The 25743-nt window shown below is 44.2% G+C and overlaps 1 protein-coding gene across 2 annotated transcripts in view; it reads right to left on the bottom strand.

The window, feature by feature from the left end:
- LOC142560830 (FGGY carbohydrate kinase domain-containing protein) overlaps positions 1-25743 on the bottom strand; it is a 62285-nt gene that overhangs the window by 12760 nt on the left and 23782 nt on the right. For both annotated transcript variants that reach the window (XM_075673208.1, XM_075673207.1), the window contains 5 exons: positions 20400-20491; positions 19234-19341; positions 18105-18169; positions 15458-15608; positions 4484-4558 (listed from right to left, as the gene is read on the bottom strand). In XM_075673208.1, coding sequence (XP_075529323.1) covers positions 4484-4558; positions 15458-15608; positions 18105-18169; positions 19234-19341; positions 20400-20491 — 491 coding nt within the window. The remainder of the gene's footprint in view (positions 1-4483; positions 4559-15457; positions 15609-18104; positions 18170-19233; positions 19342-20399; positions 20492-25743) is intronic.

Raw genomic sequence — 25743 nt, 5'->3', positions numbered from 1 at the left:
TTTCTGATTATGAGGCACGCCGTAGTGGAGGACTCCGGAAATTTCGACCACCTGGGGTTCTTTCATCATCATCGTCATCATCATCATCATCATCTGCCTGGTTAAGCCCACTGCAGGGCAAAGGCCTCTCCCATACTTCGAAAACCCCGGTCATGCACTAATTGTGACCATGCCATGCCTGCAAACTTCTTAATCTTATTCGCCCACCTAACTTTCTGCCGCCCCCTGCTACGCTTCCCTTCCCTTGGGATCCAGTGCGTAACCCTTAATGACCATCGGTTATCTTCCCTCCTCATTACATGTCCTGCCCATGCGCATTTCTTTTTCTTGATTTCAACTAAGATTTCATTAACTCGCGTTTGTTCCCTCACCAAATCTGCTCTTTTCTTATCCTTTAACGTTACACCCATCATTCTTCTTTCCATAGATCGTTGCGTCGTTGTCAATTTAGGTAGAACCATTTTCGTAAGCCTCCAGGTTTCTGGCCCCGTAGGTGAGTACTGGTAAGACACAGCTATTATACACTTTTCTCTTGAGGGTTAATGGTAATCTGCTGTTCAGATCTCAGAATGCATGCCAAACGCTCTCCAACCCATTCTTATTCTTCTGATTATTTCCGTCTCATGATCTGGATCTGCGGTCACTAGCTGCCTTAAGTAGATGTATTCCCTTGCCACTTCCAGTGCCTCGCTACCTATTGTAAATTGTTGTTTTCTTCCGAGAATGTTAAACATTACTTTAGTTTCCTGCAGATAAATTTTTAGGCCCACTCTTCTGCTTTGCCACTCCAGATCATTGAGCATGAATTGCAATTGGACCACTGAGTTACTAAGCAAGGCAAGATCAGCGAATCGCCAGTTACTAAGGTGTTCTTCATTAACTCTTATCCCCAATTCTTCCCAATCCAGGTCTCTGAATACCTCCTGTAAACACGCTGTGAATAGCATTGGAGATATATCTCCCTGCGTGACGCCTTTCTTTATTGGGATTTTGTTGCTTGCTTTATGGAGGACTACGGTGGCTGTGGAGCCGCTATAGATATCTTTCAGTATTTTTACATACGGCTCCTCTACACCCTGATTCCGTAATGCCTCTATGACTGCTGGGGTTTCGACAGAATCAAATGCTTTCTCATAATCAATGAAAGCTATATATAAGGGTTGGTTATATTCCGCACATTTCTCTATCACCTGATTGATAGTGTGAATATGATCTATTGTTGAGTAGCCTTTAAGGAATCCTGCCTGGTCCTTTGCTTGGCAAAAGTCTACGGTGCTCCTGATTCTGTTTGCGATTACCTTAGGAAATACTTTGTAGGCAACGGACAGTAAGCTGATCGGTCTATAATTTTTCAAGTCTTTGGCATCCCCTTTCTTATGGATTAGGATTACGTTAGCGTTTTTCCAAGATTCCGGTACGCTCGACGTCATGAGGCATTGCGTATACAGGGTGGCCAGTTTCTCTAGAACAATCTGCCCACCATCCTTCAACAAATCTGCTGTTACCTGATCCTCCCCAGCTGCCTTCCCCCTTTCCATAGCTCCCAAGGCTTTCTTCCAGCGTTACCTGTGGAATTTCGAATTCCTCTAGACTATTCTCTCTTCCGATATCATCGTGGTTGTCACTGGTACTGCATAAATCTCTGTAGAACTATTCTGCCACTTGAACTATCTCATCCATATTAGTAATGATATTGCCGGCTTTGTCTCTTAACGCATACATCTGATTCTTGCCAATTGCTAGTTTCTTCTTCACTGTTTTTAGGCTTCCTCCGTTCCTGAGAGCATGTTCAATTCTATTCATATTATACTTCCTTATGTCAGCTGTCTTACGCTTGTTGATTAACTGCGAAGGTTCTGCCAATTCTATTCTAGCCATAAGGTTAGATGCTTTCGTACATTGGCGTTTCTTGATCAGATCTTTCGTCTCCTGCGATAGATTGCTGGTATCCTGCCTAACGGAGTTACCACCGACTTCCATTGCACATTCCTTAATGATGCCCGCAAGATTGTCGTTCGTTGCTTCAACACTAAGGTCCTCTTCCGGAGTTAAAGCCGAATACCTGTTCTGTAGCTTGATCTGGAATTCCTCTATTTTCCCTCTTACCGCTAACTCATTAATCGGCTTCTTATGTACCAGTTTCTTCCGTTCCCTCCTCAAGTCTAGGCTAATTCGAGTTCTTACCATTCTGTGGTCACTGCAGCGAACCTTGACGAGCACGTCCACATCTTGTATAATGCCAGGGTTAGCGCAGAGTATGAAGTCTATTTCATTTCTAGTCTCGCCGTTAGGGCTCCTCCAGGTCCACTTTCGGCTGTCCCGCTTGCGGAAGAAGGTATTCATTATCCTCATATTATTCTGTTCTGCATACTCTACTAATAACTCTCCCCTGCTATTCCTAGTGCCTATGCCATATTCCCCCACTGCTTTGTCTCCAGCCTGCTTCTTGCCTACCTTGGCATTAAAGTCGCCCATTAGTATAGTGTATTTAGTTTTCACTCTACCCATCGCCGATTCCACGTCTTCACAGAAGCTTTCGACTTCCTGGTCATCATGACTGGATGTAGGGGCGTAGACCTGTACAATCTTCATTTTGTACTTCTTATTAAGTTTCACAACAAGACCTGCCACCCTCTCGTTAATGCTATAGAATTCCTGTATGTTACAATCTATATTCTTATTAATCAGGAATCCGACTCCTAGTTCTCTTCTCTCCGCTAAGCCCCGGTAGCACAGGACGTGCCCGCTTTTTAGCACTGTATAGGCTTCTTTCTGCCTCCTAACTTCACTGAGCCCTATTATATCCCATTTACTGCCCTCTAATTCCTCCAATAGCACTGCTAGACTCGCCTCACTAGATAACGTTCTAGCGTTAAAAGTTGCCAGGTTCATATTCCAATGGCGGCCTGTACACGGGTGTTTTCGCATTTCGCCCCCATCGAAATGCGGCCGCCGTGGCCGGGATTCGATCCCGCGACCTCGTGCTCAGCAGCCTAACACCATAGCCACTGAGCAAGCGCGGTGATTGTATACGAAGTAGGGATAGTAGCTTTATCAGCTCTATAAACATGTACGCATTCGCTTACTGACGAAATTATCAAGCAAGGTAGCATGAATTGCAAATTGACCTTCGTGCGGCCTCTCGCTTCAGCGTGAACGAAGTGGCGAGAACACAGACCACATGACGCTATGAGGCCTAGGTGCACCCAGACTCTGTACTCATCGCAGATCGCTATCAACATCGTGTCCGCGCGGCCGCGCCATACGCCGCAGCCGCCAAAGTCGGCGGAGGTCTTTGCTGGGTTCACACGGGTCAAAGTACAATGCTTTCGTGACTACATTTGGCTTTTGAAATGCGGTATCTATCACGGGTGGGCAGCGCGGGGCGACAGGAAAGGACTGTGGCAGCGTTGGGTCTACAAAGGAGCGCACACAAGTGAAGAGTCTAGCAGTACCTAGAACCACCGAAAGCGCCCGATATGCTTCCGCATTTGCTCCGTATGATGACCGGCAAAGTGTAAGGCTAAGCATATGCAAAGAGCTTGACCATAATTCTTGCAAGTGTTGCCAGATTTAAACATCTGAATCGAAGGTTTCCTTGTGCAGTTGAGTGCAATCTTGTGGTTTGGATGTCAGCTGGTGTCTCAGCCCTCAGCCAATCCTTTTGTCAAGGTTACGGATCCGTTTTGCCGACTTCCCTTGCCTACATTGGTCTATCGACTAGAGGCTGTTCACCTTAGAGACCTGCTGCAGATGTGGGTAAGGTCCGGCACGAAAATCACACTCCTCACTCAGATTTTCAAGAGCTGACAGGCATGCACCGGACAGCGCAAGAGCGGCACTGCTCTACGGAGCCACCGTCCCTACATCGGCGTGAACCCAATACAGGTACTCGATCTCCTTACAGAGAAAACTGCTCCCGGGGCTCCCACCGGCGTCACCGAGCTGTTTTCTGCGTTTCTAGGATTACTGGAGATGTCATCTTAAGAGCGAAGTTTTCTATACGTCCGATGGGTTAAAATGCTCTGGTGGCAAGTGGACTTTTGAGAAGAATGTGCGGAGGGTTAAAAGAGAGAGAGAGGGGCAGACCGGGAGGAAGAATGCGGCACGACAAGACCCGCGACTATTGGCTGGCGCAGATGCTTCTGTAATAGAGCTATTGCGGTGCAGATTTCACCGAAAATACGTTGAGGTGATGTGCTGCACTGGTTCGGTCAAGGCGGCAGGAAAACACGTAAGCTTACTTACACCAATTCCAACAGTAGGCGCGATTTGCATATCTTATTATTAGGTTATGTTCACGAACATTAGTATATAATAGGGTTTTGCATAAAAAGGAAATCTCCGAGTCTTCCACACCTTTGACTGAGCATGGCAATAGGTAAACCCTGCTTGAAAAGTTGCACCATTCCAATTCACTTTCATACGCACGTAATATAAGGGCTGTTGTAGGTTTTGTTGTGGACGTTCTATGTTCGCTCACCGCAAGTGCCTGCAGAGTAGCGAGGTACAGCTTCGCGAGGTCCTCTTCGCCAGTCGACAGCGTCAGTCCGCTTATCTGCAAAAAAAAAGAATATCCAGCGTAGGCTCATATCTTCTTAACAAGATAGGTATGCACATTCCATGTTCATCCCACCTATATAGACATTATATATATATATATATATATATATATATATATATAACATTTACAACTTGCAAACACAATGAAATAGTACTCATAATAGATCGTGATCTGAATTAAGGAGGGACGCAGGTCTTTGGGACCAACAAACAGCGAAAAAACTGACTTTCTGGAAGTGGTGCTTCTGAAATCTACAGCCCTTTTTACACAACCAGACCGAATATCTAAACTATTCGATCGGTATTTTAGCCGCAGTATTACTTCAATTCATTGACACTAGCAAAATTTGAGCCGAAATTATTACTAATACGGCACTTCTACGAAACGCAGCTCCCGTTTCACGCGTAGTAGCTCGGACATCTTGGTCTCATTTCAAAGAGCGGTGTTTTTTCTTCACTTTCCCTCCAACGCAGGCTCTATGCAGCCATTGGATTCTTTCAGTTACGGCGCCAAAGAAGGGTCCCTGCGAGCTCTCTTATTCGTTGTTGAGTGCCCGTGACATAAGGGCGCCATACGATTGGCGGAATTCCTTTCTCGACGTCTCCTCCCCGCTTCAGTCGGCAGTGCGCCATCCGCCATATTGCCCTGGCATCGATATTTGCTGCGCGATGGCCCGTTTGGGAAGAAAATTCCACACGAGGAACACGTTTGGTGGAAGGAAGGTGCGACGTACATTGATTGAGAACTGAACATTAGTGAGGCATCACACACTTAAGTTGCCACATGGCATGAGAATTGCCACAGCAGACACAAACGTGCTTATTATCATGTTTAAAGGAAACTATGCCAAACGAGGGTTCTGTTCATAATTGTGTTAAACCAGAGGGCCAACACAATTTGCAAGCGCTACCAGCTATTCAGTTTCATTGCACTTGTTCCAGAATTCGTAGTGCTTTCTGTTGTAAAGTTTTTTACCGTGGTTGAGTGTGTGTAAACGTTCGCAGGATTAGCGAAGCATATCGTGTGAAACGCAAACTTTGTATCCGAACAACCCACTTTGAGCTAAAGCTGCGATTTGCTTTCGGAAATATTTGTTTCGCATCGCAACTGAGTTGTGAGCACTATTGCGATGACGTCCTCGTCATGGCCTACTGGACACTGCACCCGGGCACAAGGCTACAGCTGTCTTGCCCTGGTGCCTAAGCAAGACTCCGCCGATTAAAGTGGCGTGTTCGAAAAGTGGAGTCGCAAGCTATTGAAACCGCAAAAAAATAATCTGCTTCAAAGTTGAGGAATATCACCTGCTTTGATAGACGAATGTGACATAGCCTTGAATTGGGTCCTGCCTAGTGTGAGCAAGACACCATTGTGTATATTGACGTTGCTGTTCCCGTCACCACTCGTGTTCACGCTGCTCTTCGGGAGTCTCAACTACACATGGCCTTTCCATAGCAATATCAGAAGCCAAATTAAGTGAGATCCTACGCGGGTTTTTTTTTTCTTTTGGAGATGAAAGTGTAGTTACGTCACTCCCTGCTTCGCATGCTACAGTTGCCGTTTCCCGGGAACTGCAGCTTATGCAGCGGTAATCTTTACCGGGAAGCGCTTGCGGCGAACGCTAAGCGCGGAGGTTAGCTTTCTGGTTCTTTTTTCTTTTTCCACGGCATGGCCGGCGCCGCCGCAGACAATGGCGCCACCTGATTTCATTTTATTTCCTTAAAGACCCCGCAGTAGGCGTATTACATAAGAGATGGGAATACAGCATATACAAACAAGTGTTATAATGCAGTCAATTCAGTCGATAAAAAGTTGTTGCATCTTAAAGAAATTGTGAAGAGCCGGTGATGGTAGCGACTTGATGAGGAAGGCCATTCCAGTCTGATGGTATTGCAAGGAACCCAGCGGCGCACGCGGCATGCGCCTCCCGCAGTCATTGGTACAGGCGAAAAAATCCAAAGGTTTTAGTCATGTACAGCTTCACTGCAAAAGGCGGCACAAGACGCCTCGGCATGCGCAGGCTGATCCGAGGAACTGGTACTTCAAGGGCGTCGAACCTGTGTAAGGGAGTTCTCACAGCCACACGAAGTCCTAGGTGTCTGTTTCGACACTGCAAGAAATCTACCTGAGACAAGACTCTCGATGCCTTCTATATTTTCCGTGTAATTGCTTAACATTACCAAAGTTTTTTTCATATGTTGGGCTATATACAGACAAACAGGAACGTGTATATCTCGCTTAAAATCTTAGAAATGATATTGTGTCATGACCGCTGCTGTGTTCCTGCCAAAATTCTCATTTTGGGTATCTTTGTTCATTGTAACTCGCCTATCATGGAAGATTGCCGCGTGCTTCAGAGGAGACCGCAACACGCGGCTACCCTCATTGAACGACTGCTTTCTGCATCTACCCACAGGCGGAAACACAAGCTTACGCTTGTGTCGATGTGCCCTGCTTGTGTGACACAAGCAGTGTGCATAGTCTTAAACAAAGACAACTTTCAATTCTTTCCTTAATAACTAGGCATGTAACTGTGTCAAGAGTTAGATTCAACAGTGCAATCACCATCATCATCAGCCTATTTTATGTCCACTTTAGGACGAAGGTCTTTCCCTGAGATCTCCAAACACCCCTGTCTTGCGCCAGCCGATTCTAACTAGCGCTTGCGAATTTCCTTATTTCATCGCCTCACCTAGTGTTCTGCCGACATCGACTGCATTTCCCTACGCTTCGTACCCATTCTTTAACTCTAATGGTGCAACGGTTATCTAACCTGCGCATTACAAGACCTGCCCAGCTCCATTTTTTTTCTCTTATTGTCAAATAGAATATGGGCTACACCCTTTTGCCCTCAGACCTTCGTTTCATCGTTCTTTGCTCGCTTCTTGACTTGTTCTCAAGCTTCTTTGTCAGTCTTCAAGTCTCTGCCCCATAGGTCACCACCGGTAAAGTGCCCTGATTGTAGTCCTTCACAAACTAGAGGCTGAATGCCGATCCTGAACTCGTGTAGCCTTGCCTGGCTATTGATAATTATGTTTGTCTTCTGCATATTATTCTTCAACCCCATTCTTATACTCTCTCTGTTAAGGCCCTTGATGATTTGTTATACAGGAAGATGGCCTTTAAGGAGGGTCTCGACAACGTTTTCGTTGCAACGAACCAACGTTTTCCGTTGCAGAGTGCGACCAGCAACGAAAACGTCAAATAGAGCCAAACAGTTATAGGCTCGAATAAACAGTTTCTGTCTTACTATCTATTAAGTATTAGTGTTTTTCAGCTTACTGCGGATGGCCGCGAAATAAAAAAAACATAGCGTGACATGCCCGCTTGCGAGTCGTGATTGCACTTCTCCCAAGCCTTTCACGCATAAACGAATCTAGCATTCACCTGGTGTGAACACCCGTCTGCTTATCACTATTATGAACGGCCGCGAGGGAAGCACATCGCTGGCGTAAATAGCACAGCTAACGTCTTCGTCACTGCCCTGTTGCTTTTTAAGCGGCCGCACGCCCTGCTAAACGCCATGTTCATTTGTACGCGGACAATTTGGGAGCACTGCAATCACTGCGCGCAAGCGGGTATGTCACGTGGTATTTTTTAGATATTTTGCGGGGAACCACAGTAAGGCGAAAAATACTAATCCTAAATGGATAGGCTAGAAATTGCCTAATCGGTCGTGTTGCAAAGTGCTTACATCTTTTTAATTTGAATTTTACACGCGTAACGTTGTTGCTTCATAAGCTCCTTAACAAATCTTGAACAATTATCTAATTAAGAAAAATAGAAAAATTACGCGACGCGCTACATACAAAAGCGAGAAACATGCATGCGGTGACGTCGTCTTTGACTGAATCGGCGTATTCCTAAACTCGATGTAAAGTTAGCTGAAACGCCCTGTATGAGAAAGAATGCGCGTGAAAGAGAAAAAGGTGTTTTTCAAGATATGCAACAGCTTTCCAAATAAAACCATGCGGCAACCAGACATGCCTCTATTCAGAAGTCATATATACGTACTTATGTGTGTGTGCGCGCGCACAGGGTGTTTTCCGTAACTTTACATGTAAATGAGAAAATTGTAGAAAGACATGACAGACTCCTGATACAGCTTTTTGTTGCTCAATACGTGGTACATAAAAGTGTTTTTCCAAAAGTGAAAGAAGCCCGCGAATACACGCAGACTACTGCCTCGAGGCGCGGCAAGTTTGCGTGCATTTGCGGGCTACTTTCACGCTCGCCATCAACTTTTCAAATAAAACCTTGCCGCAGCCGTAGATTCTTACATCATGACGTCATATATATATATATATATATATATATATATATATATATATGTGTGTGTGTGTGTGTGTGTGTATGTATATATATATATGTGTGTGTGTGTGTGTGTATGTATGTATGTGCGTGTGTATGTATGTATGTGCGTGTGTATGTATGTATGTATGTATGTATGTATGTATGTATGTATGTATGTATGTATGTATGTATGCGTGTGTGCGTGTGCGCGTGTGTGCGCGCGCGCGTGTGTGTGCGCGCGCGTGTGCGCGCGCGTGTGCGCGCGTGTGTGCGCGTGTGTGCGCGCGTGTGTGCGCGCGTGTGCGCGCGTGTGCGCGCGTGTGCGCGCGTGTGCGCGCGTGTGCGCGCGTGTGCGCGTGTGCGCGTGTGTGTGCGCGTGTGCGCGTGTGTGCGTGTGTGCGTGTGTGTGCGTGTGTGTGCGTGTGTGCTTGTGTGCTTGTGCGCGTGTGCGCGTGTGCGCGTGCGTGCGTGCGTGCGCGTGCGTGCGTGCGTGCGCGTGCGCGCGCGTGCGCGTGTGCGTGTGTGTGCGTGTGTGTGTGTGTGTGTGTGTGTGCCCAACCAGTAAAGTGATGGGGCATAACCTCTCCCACATTCTCAGAAAGTGGTCAGGGGGACAGTGTCCCGCTGCCCACTCGGTAGATGCGTCTATGCTTTAAGTAACGTGAAACACCCTGGCACGGCACCGCATCGAGTATGCAGCGTACTGAGCTACTGCTATTGCAGGTGACCGTCACTTGGGCCGTTTGCTCAGCACTTCCCGGCACGTGCAGACTGCGCACCGATGACGCGACACCACCTCGGCTTGCCTAGGTAATCGCAGCGCCGAATCCAGACAAGACCTTCGCGCACATCTGGCAACGGCGATTGGGTACTACAACGGACACCACCGGAAGAGGATTTAAAAACCAGCCAGCAAGCGTCCACTTCGGGCACGGCACCGCATCGAGTATGCAGCGTACTGAGCTACTGCTATTGCAGGTTAGTTACGTGCGGTGTGCTTCATGCATTAGGAGTAACAACTGCTGTTTGATCGCGGTGTCGTGCCCAGTTGAGTGGATTGATGTTTTAAAGCGTTCTAATTTACTTCTGTGTTCGCTCTACTCTGCAATGTTTGAGTTGCTCCTCTTGCTTTCTGGCGACGTTGAGTCAAACCCAGGTCCAATGTCAAAAGCTGAGGCAGATGCGTTTGCCTCCGCTCTTGAGGCGATACAGAAACTAGAGGCCGCACAAGAGGCGCTTTTGGCGGAATTAAAAAGCGCAAAGGACAAACAAGCTTCCACTGATAATGAACTCGTCATTCTAACAGCCAGGGTTGCGGCGCTTGAGTTAGCCACTTCCTCAGAAAGCGTTGCAGACTCAGGCGTGAAGGAAAAAGGGAGTAAGACTTTACGTGATGTCTCAGATCAGCTGCAAAGGATAACTTCAAGATGTGAGGACGCAGAAAACAGGCTCGGACGAAGTAATTTACTGTTTTTCGGGATAAAAGATGACCCTAAAGAAGACAGGGCTACCCCTGAAAAGAAAGTCATAAAACTGTGCTCTGAAAAACTGCAAATTACAACAATCAGTTCGCAATTTGAACGCGTACATAGGCTTGGGAAATACCAAGAAGGAAAGAACAGACCTATAATAGCTAAACTAATATTTTTTAAAGACAAGCAACGCATCTAGTCATCTGCATACAAATTAAAAGGCTTAGAATATTCAATCGCTGAAGATTTCTCGCGAGCTACGCGACAAGTTAGAAGGAAGCTGCTTGACTTCGCGAAACCTCAAAATGTGTCTTTTAAGCTGTCAGTAGATCGGCTGCTTATAAATAACCAGACTTACACGTACGACAAAGTCACTGATACCGCTGTCATGTCGCAAAGATAGCTAGACATAAGCACTTGCCCACGGGCTCTTCCACAGTCAAAGCTACCTATCACTGGGTTTTTTGTTGACACTATTTTACGCAAACATACGAAGCATCATGCCCAAGCGCGAATTAGTTTGCTCCCTGCTTGACGATAACGAATCTAATATTCTTGTTCTTACCGAAACTTGGCTAAATCCTGACATTACAGACGACGAAATTCTTCCTGATAACCATTCTTATAATATTTACCGCAAAGATCGAACTAGCAAGAGAGGCGGTGGCGTTCTGCTCGGTGTTAAAAAATCATTATCTTCTCTTATTATCGACTCGAACTCATCTCTTGAAATTGTGTGGGTTGAAGTAATCATAAATACGACCAAACTACTGGTAGGTGCCTGTTACCGTCCACCTGACTACAGCACTTATTTCGTTACAGAACTACGCAATAGCATAAACACGGCCCTCCAGCTCTGTCCAGCGCATTCTGTTTACTTATTCGGTGATTTTAACTTTCCGCTCATAAATTGGAGTAATCTATCATCATCCTGTCGAACATCAGTGGATTTTCTTAACTTAACTTTAGATCTTAACCTATTCCAGGTCATTAACAAACCTACCCGTGGTACTAACATTCTAGTCCTTATACTCACCAACACTCCTGAAGCGATTGAATCCGTAATTCATCTAAACGGCTTTAGTGATCACGATCTACTTCAGGTAACAATCAGTGTTCCACTACCCTTTTCAGGGATCTCAAAGAAAACAATACGTGATTATAACAAAGCAAACTACTCTAAAATAAACGATGAACTTGAAGTATTTTTCAACCGCACGCTACTTCCTTCTTTTTATAGTCGCTCGGTGGAAGATAACTGGGTATGTTTCAAGAATAAAATGTCTGCTCTAATTAACAAATATATCCCGTTGATCTCGATAACAAATGACAAAACAAATCCTTGGTTTACTAAGGCCCTACGTAAGCTCAGGAATAAAAAGAAACGTCTGTACAATACCGCTAAACGTGTCAATAATGCTCCTTCGTGGGAAAGTTACAGGATTTGCTTAAAAACGTACTGTTCCGTCTTAGCTGCAGCTAAAGATAAATATTTCTCCACAGATTTACCTTCTCTCTTACATTCGAATCCGAAAAAGTTTTGGCGAGTTATATCACCTGACCGTGACTCAAACCGGATAGCCTTACATAGCGATACAAATACTCCTCTCTCTGACAATGAATGCCCCTCTGCGTTTAATACGTTTTTTTCATCGATTTTCAGCCGCGAGGATCATACCATTGTACCTGATGTTGCTGATTATGACTGGCCATTCATGGAAGGTATTGAAATCTCGGTGGAGGGAGTTGCATGTCTTATTAATAATTTGAAGTTATCTACTTCATCTGGTATTGATAATATTAGTTCCAAGATATTAAAAAATACCATTTCTATATCCAGTAACATTCTGTACCATATACTCAAGCAGTCTTTGTCATCGGGACAGCTGCCCAATGACTGGAAAATGGCCAAAATTACACCCATATTTAAAACTGGGAATAAAAACTCCCCGGAAAATTACCGTCCAATTTCATTGACCTGCATTTGCTGCAAGATGCTCGAGCATATAATTGCTTCTCATATTTTTAATCACCTAGAGTCCAATAATTTCTTTTTTCGCCATCAACATGGTTTCAGGAAAGGATTATCATGTGAGACACAGTTACTCGAATTCACGACTGACCTGCACCTTAACATAAACAATAACCACCAGACCGATTGCATTTTTCTTGACTTTTCCAAAGCATTTGATCGTGTAGCTCATTGTCGCCTTATTGCAAAATTAACTGCACTTCGAATTCACTCCTTCACTCTAACATGGCTTCGTAATTTTCTTTCGAATCGTCAACAGTTCACAGTAGTTAACAATATCGCTTCGTCTCCTACTTACGTTACTTCTGGTGTGCCTCAGGGCAGCGTTTTGGGCCCTTTACTCTTCCTAATTTACATAAATGATTTGCCACTTAATGTTTCTTCTCACTTACGTATTTTCGCTGACGACTGCATTATTTACAGATCAATTAACAGTACTGACGACCACCTGGCCCTTCAAAATGACCTTAGCCAAATTCATATTTGGTGTAACACCTGGTTAATGGCTTTAAATGTATCAAAATGTCAGGTAATTTCTTTTAGTCATAAGCGTGACAACTCATTTTTTATACAACGTCAATAATAAACAATTGTTACATACAGTATCGTATAAATATTTGGGTGTTCACCTAACCGAAAACCTCTCCTGGACAGACCACATTGCAGCCGTTTGCGCAAAAGCTTCAAGGACTTTAGGTGACCTACGTCGTAATCTGGGTAATTCACCTTCCAACATTCGCAAATTGGCTTATCAGACATTTGTTCGTCCACAGCTCGAGTATGCATCATCCATTTGGTCCCCGCATCCTACATACTTAATCGACATGCTTGAATCAGTCCAAAACCGAGCTGCCCGTTTCATTACACGTAATTATAGCCATCACTCCAGCGTAACGCAAATGAAACTCGATCGTTCCATACAGCCTTTAGTTCTTCGCCGTAATATCGCTCTGTTATCCCTGTTTCACAAATATGTTTACAATGCCACACAATCCACACTACATATCCAGATCGCCTCGAACACGTCTCGCCGATTAAATAACCAGTTTAGTTTTGCGCGCATGTACGGTACGACACATGCTTTTAACTTTTCCGCGCTCCCTACGGCCACTCGCTTGTGGAACAATCTGCCTGATCACATTGCTTCCGAGTCAGATCAAGAAAAATTTCGTCATCTCCTACACAAGCATTTTTCATAATAGCACTTACAAATCACTTTATCTTGTTTCTTACGCTTGGCAATGTGCTTCGAACTTCTTGTGATTTTTTTTATTGATGCATTGCTATCTCGCTCCTATGAATTGCTATTTTATGCTGCGCCACGTGTTCACTTGTATGCCTTGTATATATTATAGCTTTTTTGCGTCTATTTCCCTAAATATCCCTTCAAGAATTGTACTCCCTGATATGTTCATTTTTCGTGTATTTTACTTTATAGTATTAGTACCTTACGTTGAGTTTTATTCGTGTTATTTCCTTAAGCGTACCTTTGTGGCCTTTCATTACTTCAGTTGTTCCTTTTACATGTTTTGGTAGTAATGAGCCCTGCATTGAGGCGTATCTTTTGTATTACACTTTAGAAGGCTGTTTACTCTTTCTTTTCCCCCTTGATTTTGTACCCCCCTTACACAATGCCCGCATAGGGCCTGTAAGGTATTTTAAATAAATAAATAAATAAATAAATATCCAATGGTGACTAAGTAATCAATAAAGCTATATATGTGCAACAGACGCACACATACGCATGTGCTTGTGATTTACACATATTTCGAAAATCAACAGTACTCAATAAGAGTCAATGTTCAACAATAGGTCAAGAGCATTTAGTCAACGACTTTGTTGTTGTGAACACTCAACAATGGCTTAATAATGCTCATTATCACTCAACAATGTCACCTAAATTTAGTCAACGACTTTACTGTTCTGAACTACTTAACAATGGCTCAATAATGCTCAATAATATTCAACTATGTGGCAACAGCATTTACTCAAGTACTTTTGTTGTGAACAACAACACAACTTTATTGTTAAATTATTGTTGTGTGCTTTGAATAATTTGAGGTAATGTTGAAAGGCTATTGAGTCAACAATTAATCAACAATATGGCAACAATATCTCAATAGTAATTCTTGTGAGGATGGTTTTCGGAAACGTACAACGAAATAACTAAACGCACCCTGGATACCTATAACAGCGGCTAAACATGCTCTGTATGCCTAATTTCCTGCTAGCGGCAGGCCTTGTGTCTGAGCAAATGACATTTCGTGACAGCGATGAGGCGGCTGCCGATGCCAAATTATTAGCACTCGAAGCGCACGCTATCAATTTGGTACGCGTGGTCAACCCGAACTTGGCCGCGAATGTAACAGCCACGCTGAGAAAAATTTTGCACTTCATACGGATTTCTAGGTCCCAATATCCTGTTTATTTGTAGGCATCCTGACTTACAATTGTGTTTACCACCTCATTACCATGACGTGAATAAACCCTCTTGTGCCATTTGTGACTCGGCGTCGCGTTTCTGAACTCGTATGCATTTCTCACTAAGATGACTTACAGTCCTACATGGTACACATGCAACTCTGGCGAGACGCTTGCACTCATTATCTGTGTTTGACCTCGCTGAGATGACAGAAGCAAGTGATTTGCGCAAACCTCGAAAGGGGCGACAATTGGGTCTGGCAAAAAGCCTCGGGTCAGTGCTCCCAAAGAGTCGGTGCATTGAACGCAATACCTGTGTTGCTGAAGCGCATAAGGTTCACGATGCTGTCGTGCTATCGCTAGACGATGTACGTGGCTGACTTCGTTTGTGCAGCGCTTCCTCTTTCCTTCACCTTTCTCACCGAGCAGGGTAGGCAATCACTAGTTCTACTTGACCTCCATGGCTTAATGTGTAACCTTTCCTTTTGTTACAGATTCTTCCTCAGTCAAGGTCTTAAATTGTACAGTAAGACATTTTATGTGTGCTCAACAAAGTGCTTCCAAGTTTCTCTCCAAAGGAAACGCAGAGAAATATTAGGCAACGAAATGTTAGCAGCTGCTATCTGCAAAAAGTGCAGGGGTATGCAGTTCTCAAGGAAGAAAGGATAACGTGCGCACCATTCCCCGTATGTTGGGATCTGCGACCGGAGACCGGTTCCCGTGAAAGTCGGGCCACACGTGCAAGTCAGCCACCAACTGCGACGGGGAATCGAGGCCGCGTTGCTCGCACATAGTCCGCAGCAAAGCGTTGAGTGTGTCCTCTGGCCTCCTGAGAAGCGAAAAAATCCTCTGACGATTAAGACACTCCGTATTGCGAAATTTCAGCGCAGCTCTATACATGTTTTCATTTCGCGATAAATTGGCTGGCGCGGACATTGTGTCTCGTGCGGCAAGTTGCGAATGCAGCCGAGTGTGGCCCGACTGCCTCAGTAATCGGGAGATCACGAGAGGCAGCACGTGGGTTAAGCGGCGCGGGCACGATTTGACAGGAGCAGCCGCAGACAATCCCCGCTCATGCAGCGATAGTGTCCATACAGACAACGCGCGCTACCCTGGCGCAATCTCGTAGCCACAGTAGCTGCAAAGCCCCTCGCGCGCGGCACTACGCTTTTCTTCTCGCGATTTCACCATACCCCCCACCTCCGCTCTCTTCCTTGCGCTCTCTTCACTATGGCCGCTTTTTTCATGTGTCGCTGCGCTGCATGTTCGGTCTCACCTTTATCTGTGCTCGTTCCCTCGGTTACGAGGTAGGACGCCGACGCTCGCCGAAGGAACGAGCGCCCAAGAGCTACACTATTAAATGAAGCCCTTTTCAAGCCTAGTCATAACAAAATAAGAAGCTTAAAAGGGGCGGGGGCGCGCTGATGCTTCGCACAGTGTCTTGGATGCTGTACTGTGCTGTAAGAGGCAACCTGCTGTCGGCGACACGAATCGGAGTGTTCATGAAAGAGAAAAGTGTCATCCACTTGACGTCCTATTATGAGGAGCTAACAAACACTGACACCAAGGACAACATGCAAATTACTCGTGCTTAATAAATGAAATAATGAAATGATAAGGTAATGGAAATTAAAGTGGATGAAAAAACAAGCTTCCGCAGGGGGAACTGAAGCCACAACCATCGCATTTCACGTGGGATGCTCTACCAGTCTTCCTTGGTAGAGCATCGCACGTGAAATGCGAAGGTTGTGGGTTCGGTTCCCACCTCCGGCAAATTGTTTTTTCATCCACTTTATTTACCATTAATTTATCATTTCTTTATTTCATTTACTAAGCACAAGTAATTTACCCTATGTTGTCATTGGTGTCAGTGTTTGTTGGCTTCTCATGATATGACTAATAAAAATTGGGCCCCTCGGTTAACCCCCTTTCTTCTCGTTCATCCACTTGACGTGTACGACGAAGCTACAAGGGAGCCCCCAAGCAGATTTCTTGGATCAATAGTTTAGCACACGAAATAAAATTTGTTTTGGTCCGGGGACCGCCACCGGGACGAAAGCCTGTTCGTGGCAATAGCTCTACCATCTGAGCTAACCAGGAAGCTAGTATATCGTAGAGCGACGTAGAAATATCAATGGCAACACCTATCAAGGCAACGTGACATCTTTATTATGCATAAATGATTGGAATTGTAGTCGAACACGTAACTCTAGTCGTAGCTATTGACGGAAAGCGTGAAAAGAAAATGCATAAATATAGAAGAGAAAACGCAACAGTTTGGCGTCCACTTTCGCTGCTTTTTCCATCGCCATTTATATTTCGCTATGGCATCCGTTCAGGTTTTTATAGCACCCTCAAAGCCTCACTGTGAAGGAACAAATACTGAAATCAATTCTCTATGCTTTTTCAATAACTAGAGAACTGGTGGCATAAGATCTGCAGTGCGCGACAACATGCCTCTTACCCAGCCAGCTACCAACTGACTACTCCTGTAAATTTTACTCCAATAGATTTGCTTTCACAGTCACACAACTATTACGAGACGTTCCACAAGAGCTTTTTATGCTGATCATTAAAAGGCTTTTGAATGTGAATCCGAAGTTGTGCGGAGTTGTAAAACTTATTACGATACAAGCAAAAACTCGCATTTGTGACTCATCAACGACCTCCTGTTCGACAGGAACCCGAAGCCATCTCCTTCGCATTATTTGTCATTCAATAGCCTAGAAGTACCTATTTTGTAGACTTCAAATCGATAAGCAATTCGATCAGGGACCACTGATTCTGTAGAGTTATGCTTGGCGCAAAGGACGCAGGGCACCAGTGTTCTTCGCGCTATGAAAAAATCATGTTTCGATTATTGCTGCTTTGTTCTTTCCCCTAATTGGCATTAAGATTGCATTTTCTGATCGGGATCGTTCAGTAAAGTACTTGGCATTGTAACTTGCATAGATTATCAATGAAAAATTGCAAGTTGCCTCCGCCTTTGCTCCTAGCAGTGAGTGACATGCCAAAGATGGTGGCTATGACGTTTTTATTCGTCGTTTTCAGCGCCTGTAGCGGGGTAAAGCGTGACCTACCAGACCGGTTGCCATTATGTCGCTCGGGTGCGATGCAACCTGAAACAGGGGCGCAGACGACTACATGCTCTCATTTTTCTTGTGGAAAAATACAGTGCCAATAGTTATATCTAACAATTCTGATCATAAAATGCAATCTCATAGCAAAATCTGACCAAGAACTGGGCATACAATAACTACACTATCTTCTTTTTACGAAGTGAATTAAAAACACCGGCGCTCTCACAGTGATTAGAATCACTCACCGGCCTGACTTCGTTTTCGCTTGTATCTGCGCGTATGCCGGGTGCGTCGAAATCACGTGGTCCACCTGCAGCGAAAGCATGCAATAGAAAACGTCAGAGCCGGTGTTCGGCACTGTATCATCTTCGTGTCTTTACTTTCGCGTTTCCGCTCGCGGCCATTTGCAAGTGACAAAATCACGTGCAAACGGCAATAAAATTGTACGTTATGCTATTTTAGGTTGACGAATGTTCATTGAAAAGTTTGATCATCTCCAAACATAAACTTTGCAAAAATATAACTAAATGACCACCGAATGCTTTATGAGCTTCTCGGGAGGTCGCGCTCACCCTAGAACGTCGGAGCCTTGATTCGGGTAAACCAAAGTGTTAACGCTGACCTTATATTACCTTAGTTTGCGTGTCGCGTCGAGACATCCATCATAACATCATAACGCGAGCAATCATTTCGTTGTTGTAGCAGTAAAAATAAATGGCACTCAGTACACGGGCTTTTGTTTTCGTCTCGCTTTGCGGAGACCAGGCGAAGGCTTGGCGAAATTCAGTTGACGTAACCTCTGATGGCTCCAAGCTGCGGTAACATTTTCATCGCCTTTCATTTCCCTTTATTTCACCCGTTCACTTGAAATGGGCACCTAATTTGCCATATGCTTTGCTTAGATTCATTCCTTTTCTCAATTATGCTAAATATATGAGTTATACTAGCACCCATATCGCACTTTTACACGAAATGGTCTAGCGAATTGGAAACCGCCTCCCTTTGTTTAACACGCTTTTAAATACTAACGAAATCGCAATACTTTGCTAAGCAGATGCCATTCGCGGCAGTGCATTCAAGAAAACCAAGAAAGGTGGCCTGTAACTTATTAGTGTTCAGGCAATGATAGTATTTCTCACCCACTACTCAAATCGAGGGCTAGTGAGCCAAAGCTGCGGATAATTGCTTGCAACAATGTGTTTACTTTAACCCAACCTTTGCAACGCCGTTATAACTAAATTTAGAGATGTTGCGACAGAATCTAATTACTAGTAATGAACTTATCCGATTGCTACTGTCATTCATTCGCGTGCGTTAGTGGTCACCCAAGCAAGACGAATGCAAAAACGTACGTGGAGAACACGTGATACTCACCAATGCACCGGCAGCGCTTTGCCCCGCTTCGCTCAGCCACATGCCCGGAACCATAGCCGAGAAGTAGGGGCCCCACACGCCTGGAGTAAAGATGCAGTTCTCGTTCGCCTGCACACACACGTTTCGCGAGCATGCCTAAACAGCCTACAAACTAAATAGGCGCGCAAAACTCCACTGCCTTACAGATGAACTTTAACTGCAAAAGCGATGAGAAGCGCACACATACGTGGAACAAGACGAATGATGGACGCAGTTGAAGCTTAATTTTCAATGAGAAGATTGATATTTTTTTCTAATTTGTTCCACACTTTAATCTTAGGATTCTGTAGCCCTCGTATTTACTCTGAGTCAGTTAACGCGGTTGCCAAGGCTCAGAGTGCCTTTGAATTTCCGGCACGCGTGTGGGGATGGAGCCACTTTCCAGGCGTCTTTTGTCAAGCGCAGCGGTGTTACACCGGCGACACCGTCCTGCTGCTGGGAACTAGGTCATGGGATAGAGTGCCGACCTCGGTGGTCCCATATCAATGGGGGCCACCGTGTTCTTTATCTTGGGTGCCCTTTCAAAAATCGGACATAGTCAAAACTATCCCGAAATCCCTACCCGCACGTTTTTATGGTAGCTAACAAATTAATGTTAACTTTTTCTTCCAAGACAGTGGAGCATTTCTCCCTGTAGCACATTTGACATGACACAGACAGTCACAGCCACTATACTGTTGTTTTTTGTGCTGCTCCGTTCTGGTATTTTGTTGCTGTGGAGAGGCTCAGGCAAATAATATGCATCGGCTACTTCACTCCTCGCGGTTCTTCTGTCAGTGATGCCCTGCGGTAATCATGATAGGTGGTCCACCACAGTTTCTCCGGCGGTGGCACCACTCGGACCATTCTGCTAAACGCCGTATTAGCGGCATCGAGATAATTAGGCGTAGCTCATATCAAGCTGTGAAAATGACTCCAGAGTCCGCAATCTCAGCCCGGAATGAAACCGGATATAAAAACCAAGCTTATAAATTACGACTAATATTCGGCTTTATTGCTGTGGAAAAACGAAAGCTGGCAAGTGCCATTATTTGCTACATGGCTAACCGACACGGTAGCTGTGCTAAAATCACAAATAGGCAGGTAGCAGCGCACCTGCCTAAGACATGCCCGTCTCGGTCACTCACCAGCATGTGACAGGTGGATGTCCCGGCGATTACGGCCAGGCGACGAGAGAATGACTTGCAGAATTCGCCTTCAGCCTCACAGCCAAGCAATCCTGCGGACGAGTGCAGAATGCAAGGCGAGAATTTGACAGCTGTAGTATAACAAGATTTTAGATTGGAACTTCAGGAATGTTTACATTTTGATTGGTCGTGCTGCCCTGCTATTGCAAATTACTTATAGACTGGTTGTCGATCGATATGCCTCATCAGGACGTCTCTTTACCTTCATAAGGTGATACTGTTTACAGACAAAACCTGCTGACAAGTTTGTTTCGACAAGTACGATGCACTTTCTACAGCTCCAGACGTGTCTTTCACGCATATTTTATAGACTTTCGTCGATAAAACGTGCCGAGTCAAAAGTCAGGCCGTTGCTTAGAGACTTTCTATTAAATCCACTGAAAAAATTGAGCTTTGGATATAGTGTAAACACCACACAAATAAATTATCTGCGAGACGTAGATATCGCTGAAGAACAACAACGCTTCAATTAAAAGTAGAGTAGTACACTGCAGCAGGCTCTTTTATGACAGCACACACACACTCTCTCTCTCTCTCCACAGAATGGTGTGACCAGAGTAGCCCAATATAAGTCATTTGTCACTTTTTCTCATCTTTGTCATTTATTTGCATAATAATAAGGTTACAAATGGGGATTATACATACATACAGAGAGAGGTCCCTTAGTCAACAGGCTGTACAGGGGACCTCCCATTACAAATGAGTAGGATATATAAATACAACGCAGCTATATGCAAACACAAAAGACACCATCTTAACCCATCAGGGACCGGTTTCTTTTTTTTTCTTGCTATCTTAAAATAAATCTAATATATTAACTTACCTTTATACTAATAACTCACATGCAAAAAAAATATTACTCTTTTCTAATAAGTTTTTGAAGTATAGCCCGTGACCATGTGGTCACACTGGACCCTTACGCTACAGCAAAATACGCGAAGTGAAAAACATTCATTTCAAGCCATGAAACGTCACAAAAAACATACATAGCGAATAGTCGAGCACTTGTGTAGTGTGATATGGTTTAAATCTTGGAATACATATGCCGACATCATAATTTGTGCGTTTCGGGTGCACCGCGTTGTTGCAATTATCTCATGCACACCTCCACCTCTTGCCGTTAGGTATTAGTGCAACAAAGTGGGCCACTTGGTCATACCCTGTACCAGTCAGGACACCACCAGTCTTTGGGATTGTGCGTTGACCAGGTCCTCTAGGCTTAATGTCCCATCGCATCAGGTAGCTTTGTGCAATTTGCCTGCGGTATTCCACCTGCGTGACGTTGAACCCTGTGCTACGAATTAGCGCCCAAATGTTGCTAATAGATACATCACAAAGTCAAATGAAAATCGGCCACCACCACTTTTTGCCACGGATTGGAAACCTGTAGGCGCCTACATTTGCATCCATCTGGTCCGTACCTCCCATAAATCTTGTACTGAGCAACAGTGTTTGGACGGGCCACCTTGATTCGCTTCTTCTGAACACGAGAGTACCTGTCTGCAGATGACATTGGCTCTACGCCGTGAATCGATCGTTACTACAGAATTGTCCATCCAGCGGACAACAATTATCCCATTTTCGCTCAGCACGGGCTCTTCGTGCCCGCGGGGTTGGCGCTTGTCGAATTCTGGTCCAGCGATAGGGCATTCTTTGGGAACACGGTTCTGCTTCGCTGTGCCCGTGCCTTCGTAGCCCTGTGCCTTGAGATGCCCGAGTAGCTGCATGCTTTTGACTAAATTATCAAAATAGAAAAAGAAAGGAAGGTCGTGCGTCTCTGCTGCGAGTTCATCCACCATTTGAAAAAGTGGCGCCGCTGCTTTTCCCAAGTCCTTTTCATATTTATCAGGTGTTCCGTAATCCCCTGCTTGCCTTGATACACTTTGACGTTTACAAGGTATCCGTTCTTGGTATTTAGCCACCATACTTTATACCTAAAGCGGATAGGCTTTCCGCGTATGAACTGTTTACAGACATGACGACCATAATACTCAATCATACTTTCGTCATAGCTCAGGTGACGCACAGGTTGAAAGCGCTCCAGAAACCTTGTTTTCAATAGTGCCATCAATGGACGCAAATTTGCCAACTTGTCACTAAGTGTTAGGCTTGCATTTCGCTCAGTGCAGGAATCGCATTATCTGTACGAAGCGATTTCTTCGCATAGCATTCTAGGCCATCGTGTTGCGCATATCCGTGCCGCTGTCCCAATAGCACTTTTTATCTGGCAAGCGGTTATAGCCGGAAAAAACAATTCATTCTTCTTTGGTAACCTCCGGATCACGCATATTCAAAATAACGTTTCTTGTTTGTTCGACTAGTCGCTCCACGACGGCTTCGTCAAAAAAAGAGTTCGAACAACTCAACATGTGAAAAGTCCCTGTAAGCAGCAAAGTTTGGGTCGGGAAATATGCCCATGCTTTTCTGGAGATCACCCTTCATTCACTTAGCTGTGGATAATTTCGCAGGAATGGCCACATCAACTGCAGCAGAAGAAACCTCTGATGCTCCGTCACTTGGCCCGCCGGGGTCGTTGTGGTCAGACTCGCATCCACCAATGCGGCGTCCGTCAGAGAAAACAGTTTGAGCGCCGGCTCATAGCTACCGCCCGCTTAGATTGTCAATGAGCCCGTCTGAGTCTTCATCGGCCAAGTGTTCATCCGAATAGGTGCTAGCCTCTGGCAGCTCGATATAAATCACTGACACGTCGTCATCTTCCTCTTCGAGTATTTTCGCTATTTCTTCCAACATCTACCTATTCAGACAATAAATTAAAGAATAACCACTGCGGGAACGCGCCAACAGCCGTGCAAGAGACGAGAATGCAGTATAAAAAAATAAAAAGTTAGGTATCCTAAAGGCCCAGCGTGACCATATGGCAACGCACAAGATAAGGTACTGGTTCATGGATAAATCAAACATAATTCTTTCACAAATGCTCATCGACGGTCACATATTGAAAGAGCAATATGGAGGTAATGATATTTGACTATTGCCTAAACAAGTATTGAAAAAAAAACTTAACCTTTTGAGCGATGCATCGCGACACTACTCGGAGAGCAACACTTATTCCCGCCTTTGCGAGGGGCTTACACAAAAAGACTGACAGCTGCTAACACTCGATATCCATAAAGGGGACTCTAATCTGTCAATCGGCATGTCAAAGGCGATTTTGGTGCCGTTTTGTTATTCTTAATTAATTGAAATTTGAACGCGTAAAAGTGAGAGAATATCTTAATATGACACGGTAATGAGTTCCAAAGTAGTGTGGCTGAAAAATTAGTAGTAAATTTACCATAATTAGTTCTAGGTTTTGGTAGTAAATAGCCGTTGGTAGAAGCAAAACGGGTAGGCGTGGAATATGGATACTGGCTGGTAGTAATTATAGGGAATGGGAGCATTCCGTTAACAGATTTATAAACAAGTATTTCAAGTGAGTATTTATTTGGTTCCTGTAACGATAAAATTCCATTAGATCTGAGCAATGGAGATGCTTCCGATGTGTATCTGCTACGTGTAATGATGCGAATTGCTTGATTTTGGGTATCTGTAGAGGAGATAAATGTGTGGGATACGTGTTTCCCCATGATGATATGGAATAATTAATATTCGTGTGAATAAAAGAGTAGTAGAGGGAGATGAGTGTCTTCCCATATTAAAGAAATTGCGAACTTTAATTAATATTCTAATTCCATATGCTGCCTTCTTTGTTGAGGATAAAACATGCTCGTCACATTATAGGTGTTTATCTAATATGACGCCAAGAAACAGTACACTATCAGTAGGATAAAGTACACTGGAAGCAAAAGTTAGCGATGGATGCACTGAGATATGTTTTTGTTTAGCTGAGAAGATGACGAAGTAGGATTTGGCAGTATTAATGTGTAGCCTGTTTACTTGGCACCAGGTTACAGTATTCGCCGCGTCGTGATTAAGCTTACACATCGATGAATCAAGACTTTTGTATGAGGAGAAGATGGTAGTGTCGTCAGCGTAAAGGACACAGTCGGAGGACTTTAGGTACTTTGGGAGGTCATTAATGTATATTAAAAACAAGAGAGGCCCTAATATAGATCCTTGTGGTACACCAATCTTAGTTGTGTATTTCTATCATGAAAAAAAGAACGCAAGCTAATGTTAAACAGAGGCAAGTTGCTGTTAAAGGAAAGAAGTCACCCTGTAACAGCCAACCAACACGCCCACAATAAAGGCACTTCAGGAGCGCGTTTCCTGGACCAACGAGAATAATATTACTGTTTTTACAGGCGGAAGGATGTTACTAAATCACAATGTCCGGGCAGTGCTGCCTTTTCTCTTCATTCATATCGTACTATACATTCGTTGAATTTTCTTTGCTTTCGCTTACCCCTCTGCAAAATGCGTGATTGCATGTCAATTTTCTCATGCTTGTTTCCAATCACTCCGACATTGCTTTCGTTTCCTATTGCCAATCTTTAATAATAACTAAGCTTTTCATGTTAGCCCTCCAGGGTTTCTCTTCATTAATGACTTTTTGTGGCTCAGCTATCAAAATTACATCCTTGCCAACTTCATCTTTTCTGGCGAAACCGAGCACATCAAAACAGAACCATTTTTACACGTGACTTTTTTTGCCTTTGTTGTCTACTACCAATAAAGAAACGTAGAAAAAATCTACCCTTTCAGATGTTTTATGTATACCTCTAGCTTGAGCATAGCTTACTCGTTTCTACCAACTTTGGCTAATCCCCCCTAGTGTGATAGCGTGCTATATCATAAAAACTAGCACGAAAACAGTTGTTTCTCTGAGAAAAACAATTGTTGGGAAGCTTTGGCTCGGGAGCTCCCGTCTGAATACGTAGGAAGAGAAGAATAATTTTTCTCGGCAACCACTGCGCCCAATAGGATGATCATTGTTGCATTTAGGTGAAAAACTGCAAGTCTGGTTGCTGAACGAAATCGATTTTCTTATATAAGAGGTAGAAGTTTTTCGGCAAGAAGTACTGAAATTTGCAATTATTGTAAGGTCGATTATCAGGTTTAAACTGGGTAACTCAGAAATAAATAAAATAATACAATTCTGTAAAGTGAACCTGATAATACATTCAAAGTGACAGTATTTTCTTATTTATTCTGTGCTGAAATAAACTCTACTTCCTAAGTGGGACTCTCGCAAAACCATCGTAAACATTTTAACTTATTCGTGTAAGGTGCATACTCATAAATCAAGTTAATTCCCTTTAAATTACTCTAACACATGCATTTTTCTGAACTACGATATCTGTATCGGTTCACAGTCACAGAT

Source organism: Dermacentor variabilis, chromosome 10 (assembly GCF_050947875.1).
Source record: "Dermacentor variabilis isolate Ectoservices chromosome 10, ASM5094787v1, whole genome shotgun sequence".
NCBI classification, from domain to species: Eukaryota; Metazoa; Arthropoda; class Arachnida; order Ixodida; family Ixodidae; genus Dermacentor; species Dermacentor variabilis.
The sequence above is the reverse complement of the archived record's forward strand: the minus strand, read 5'-3'. Positions and strand labels throughout refer to the sequence as shown.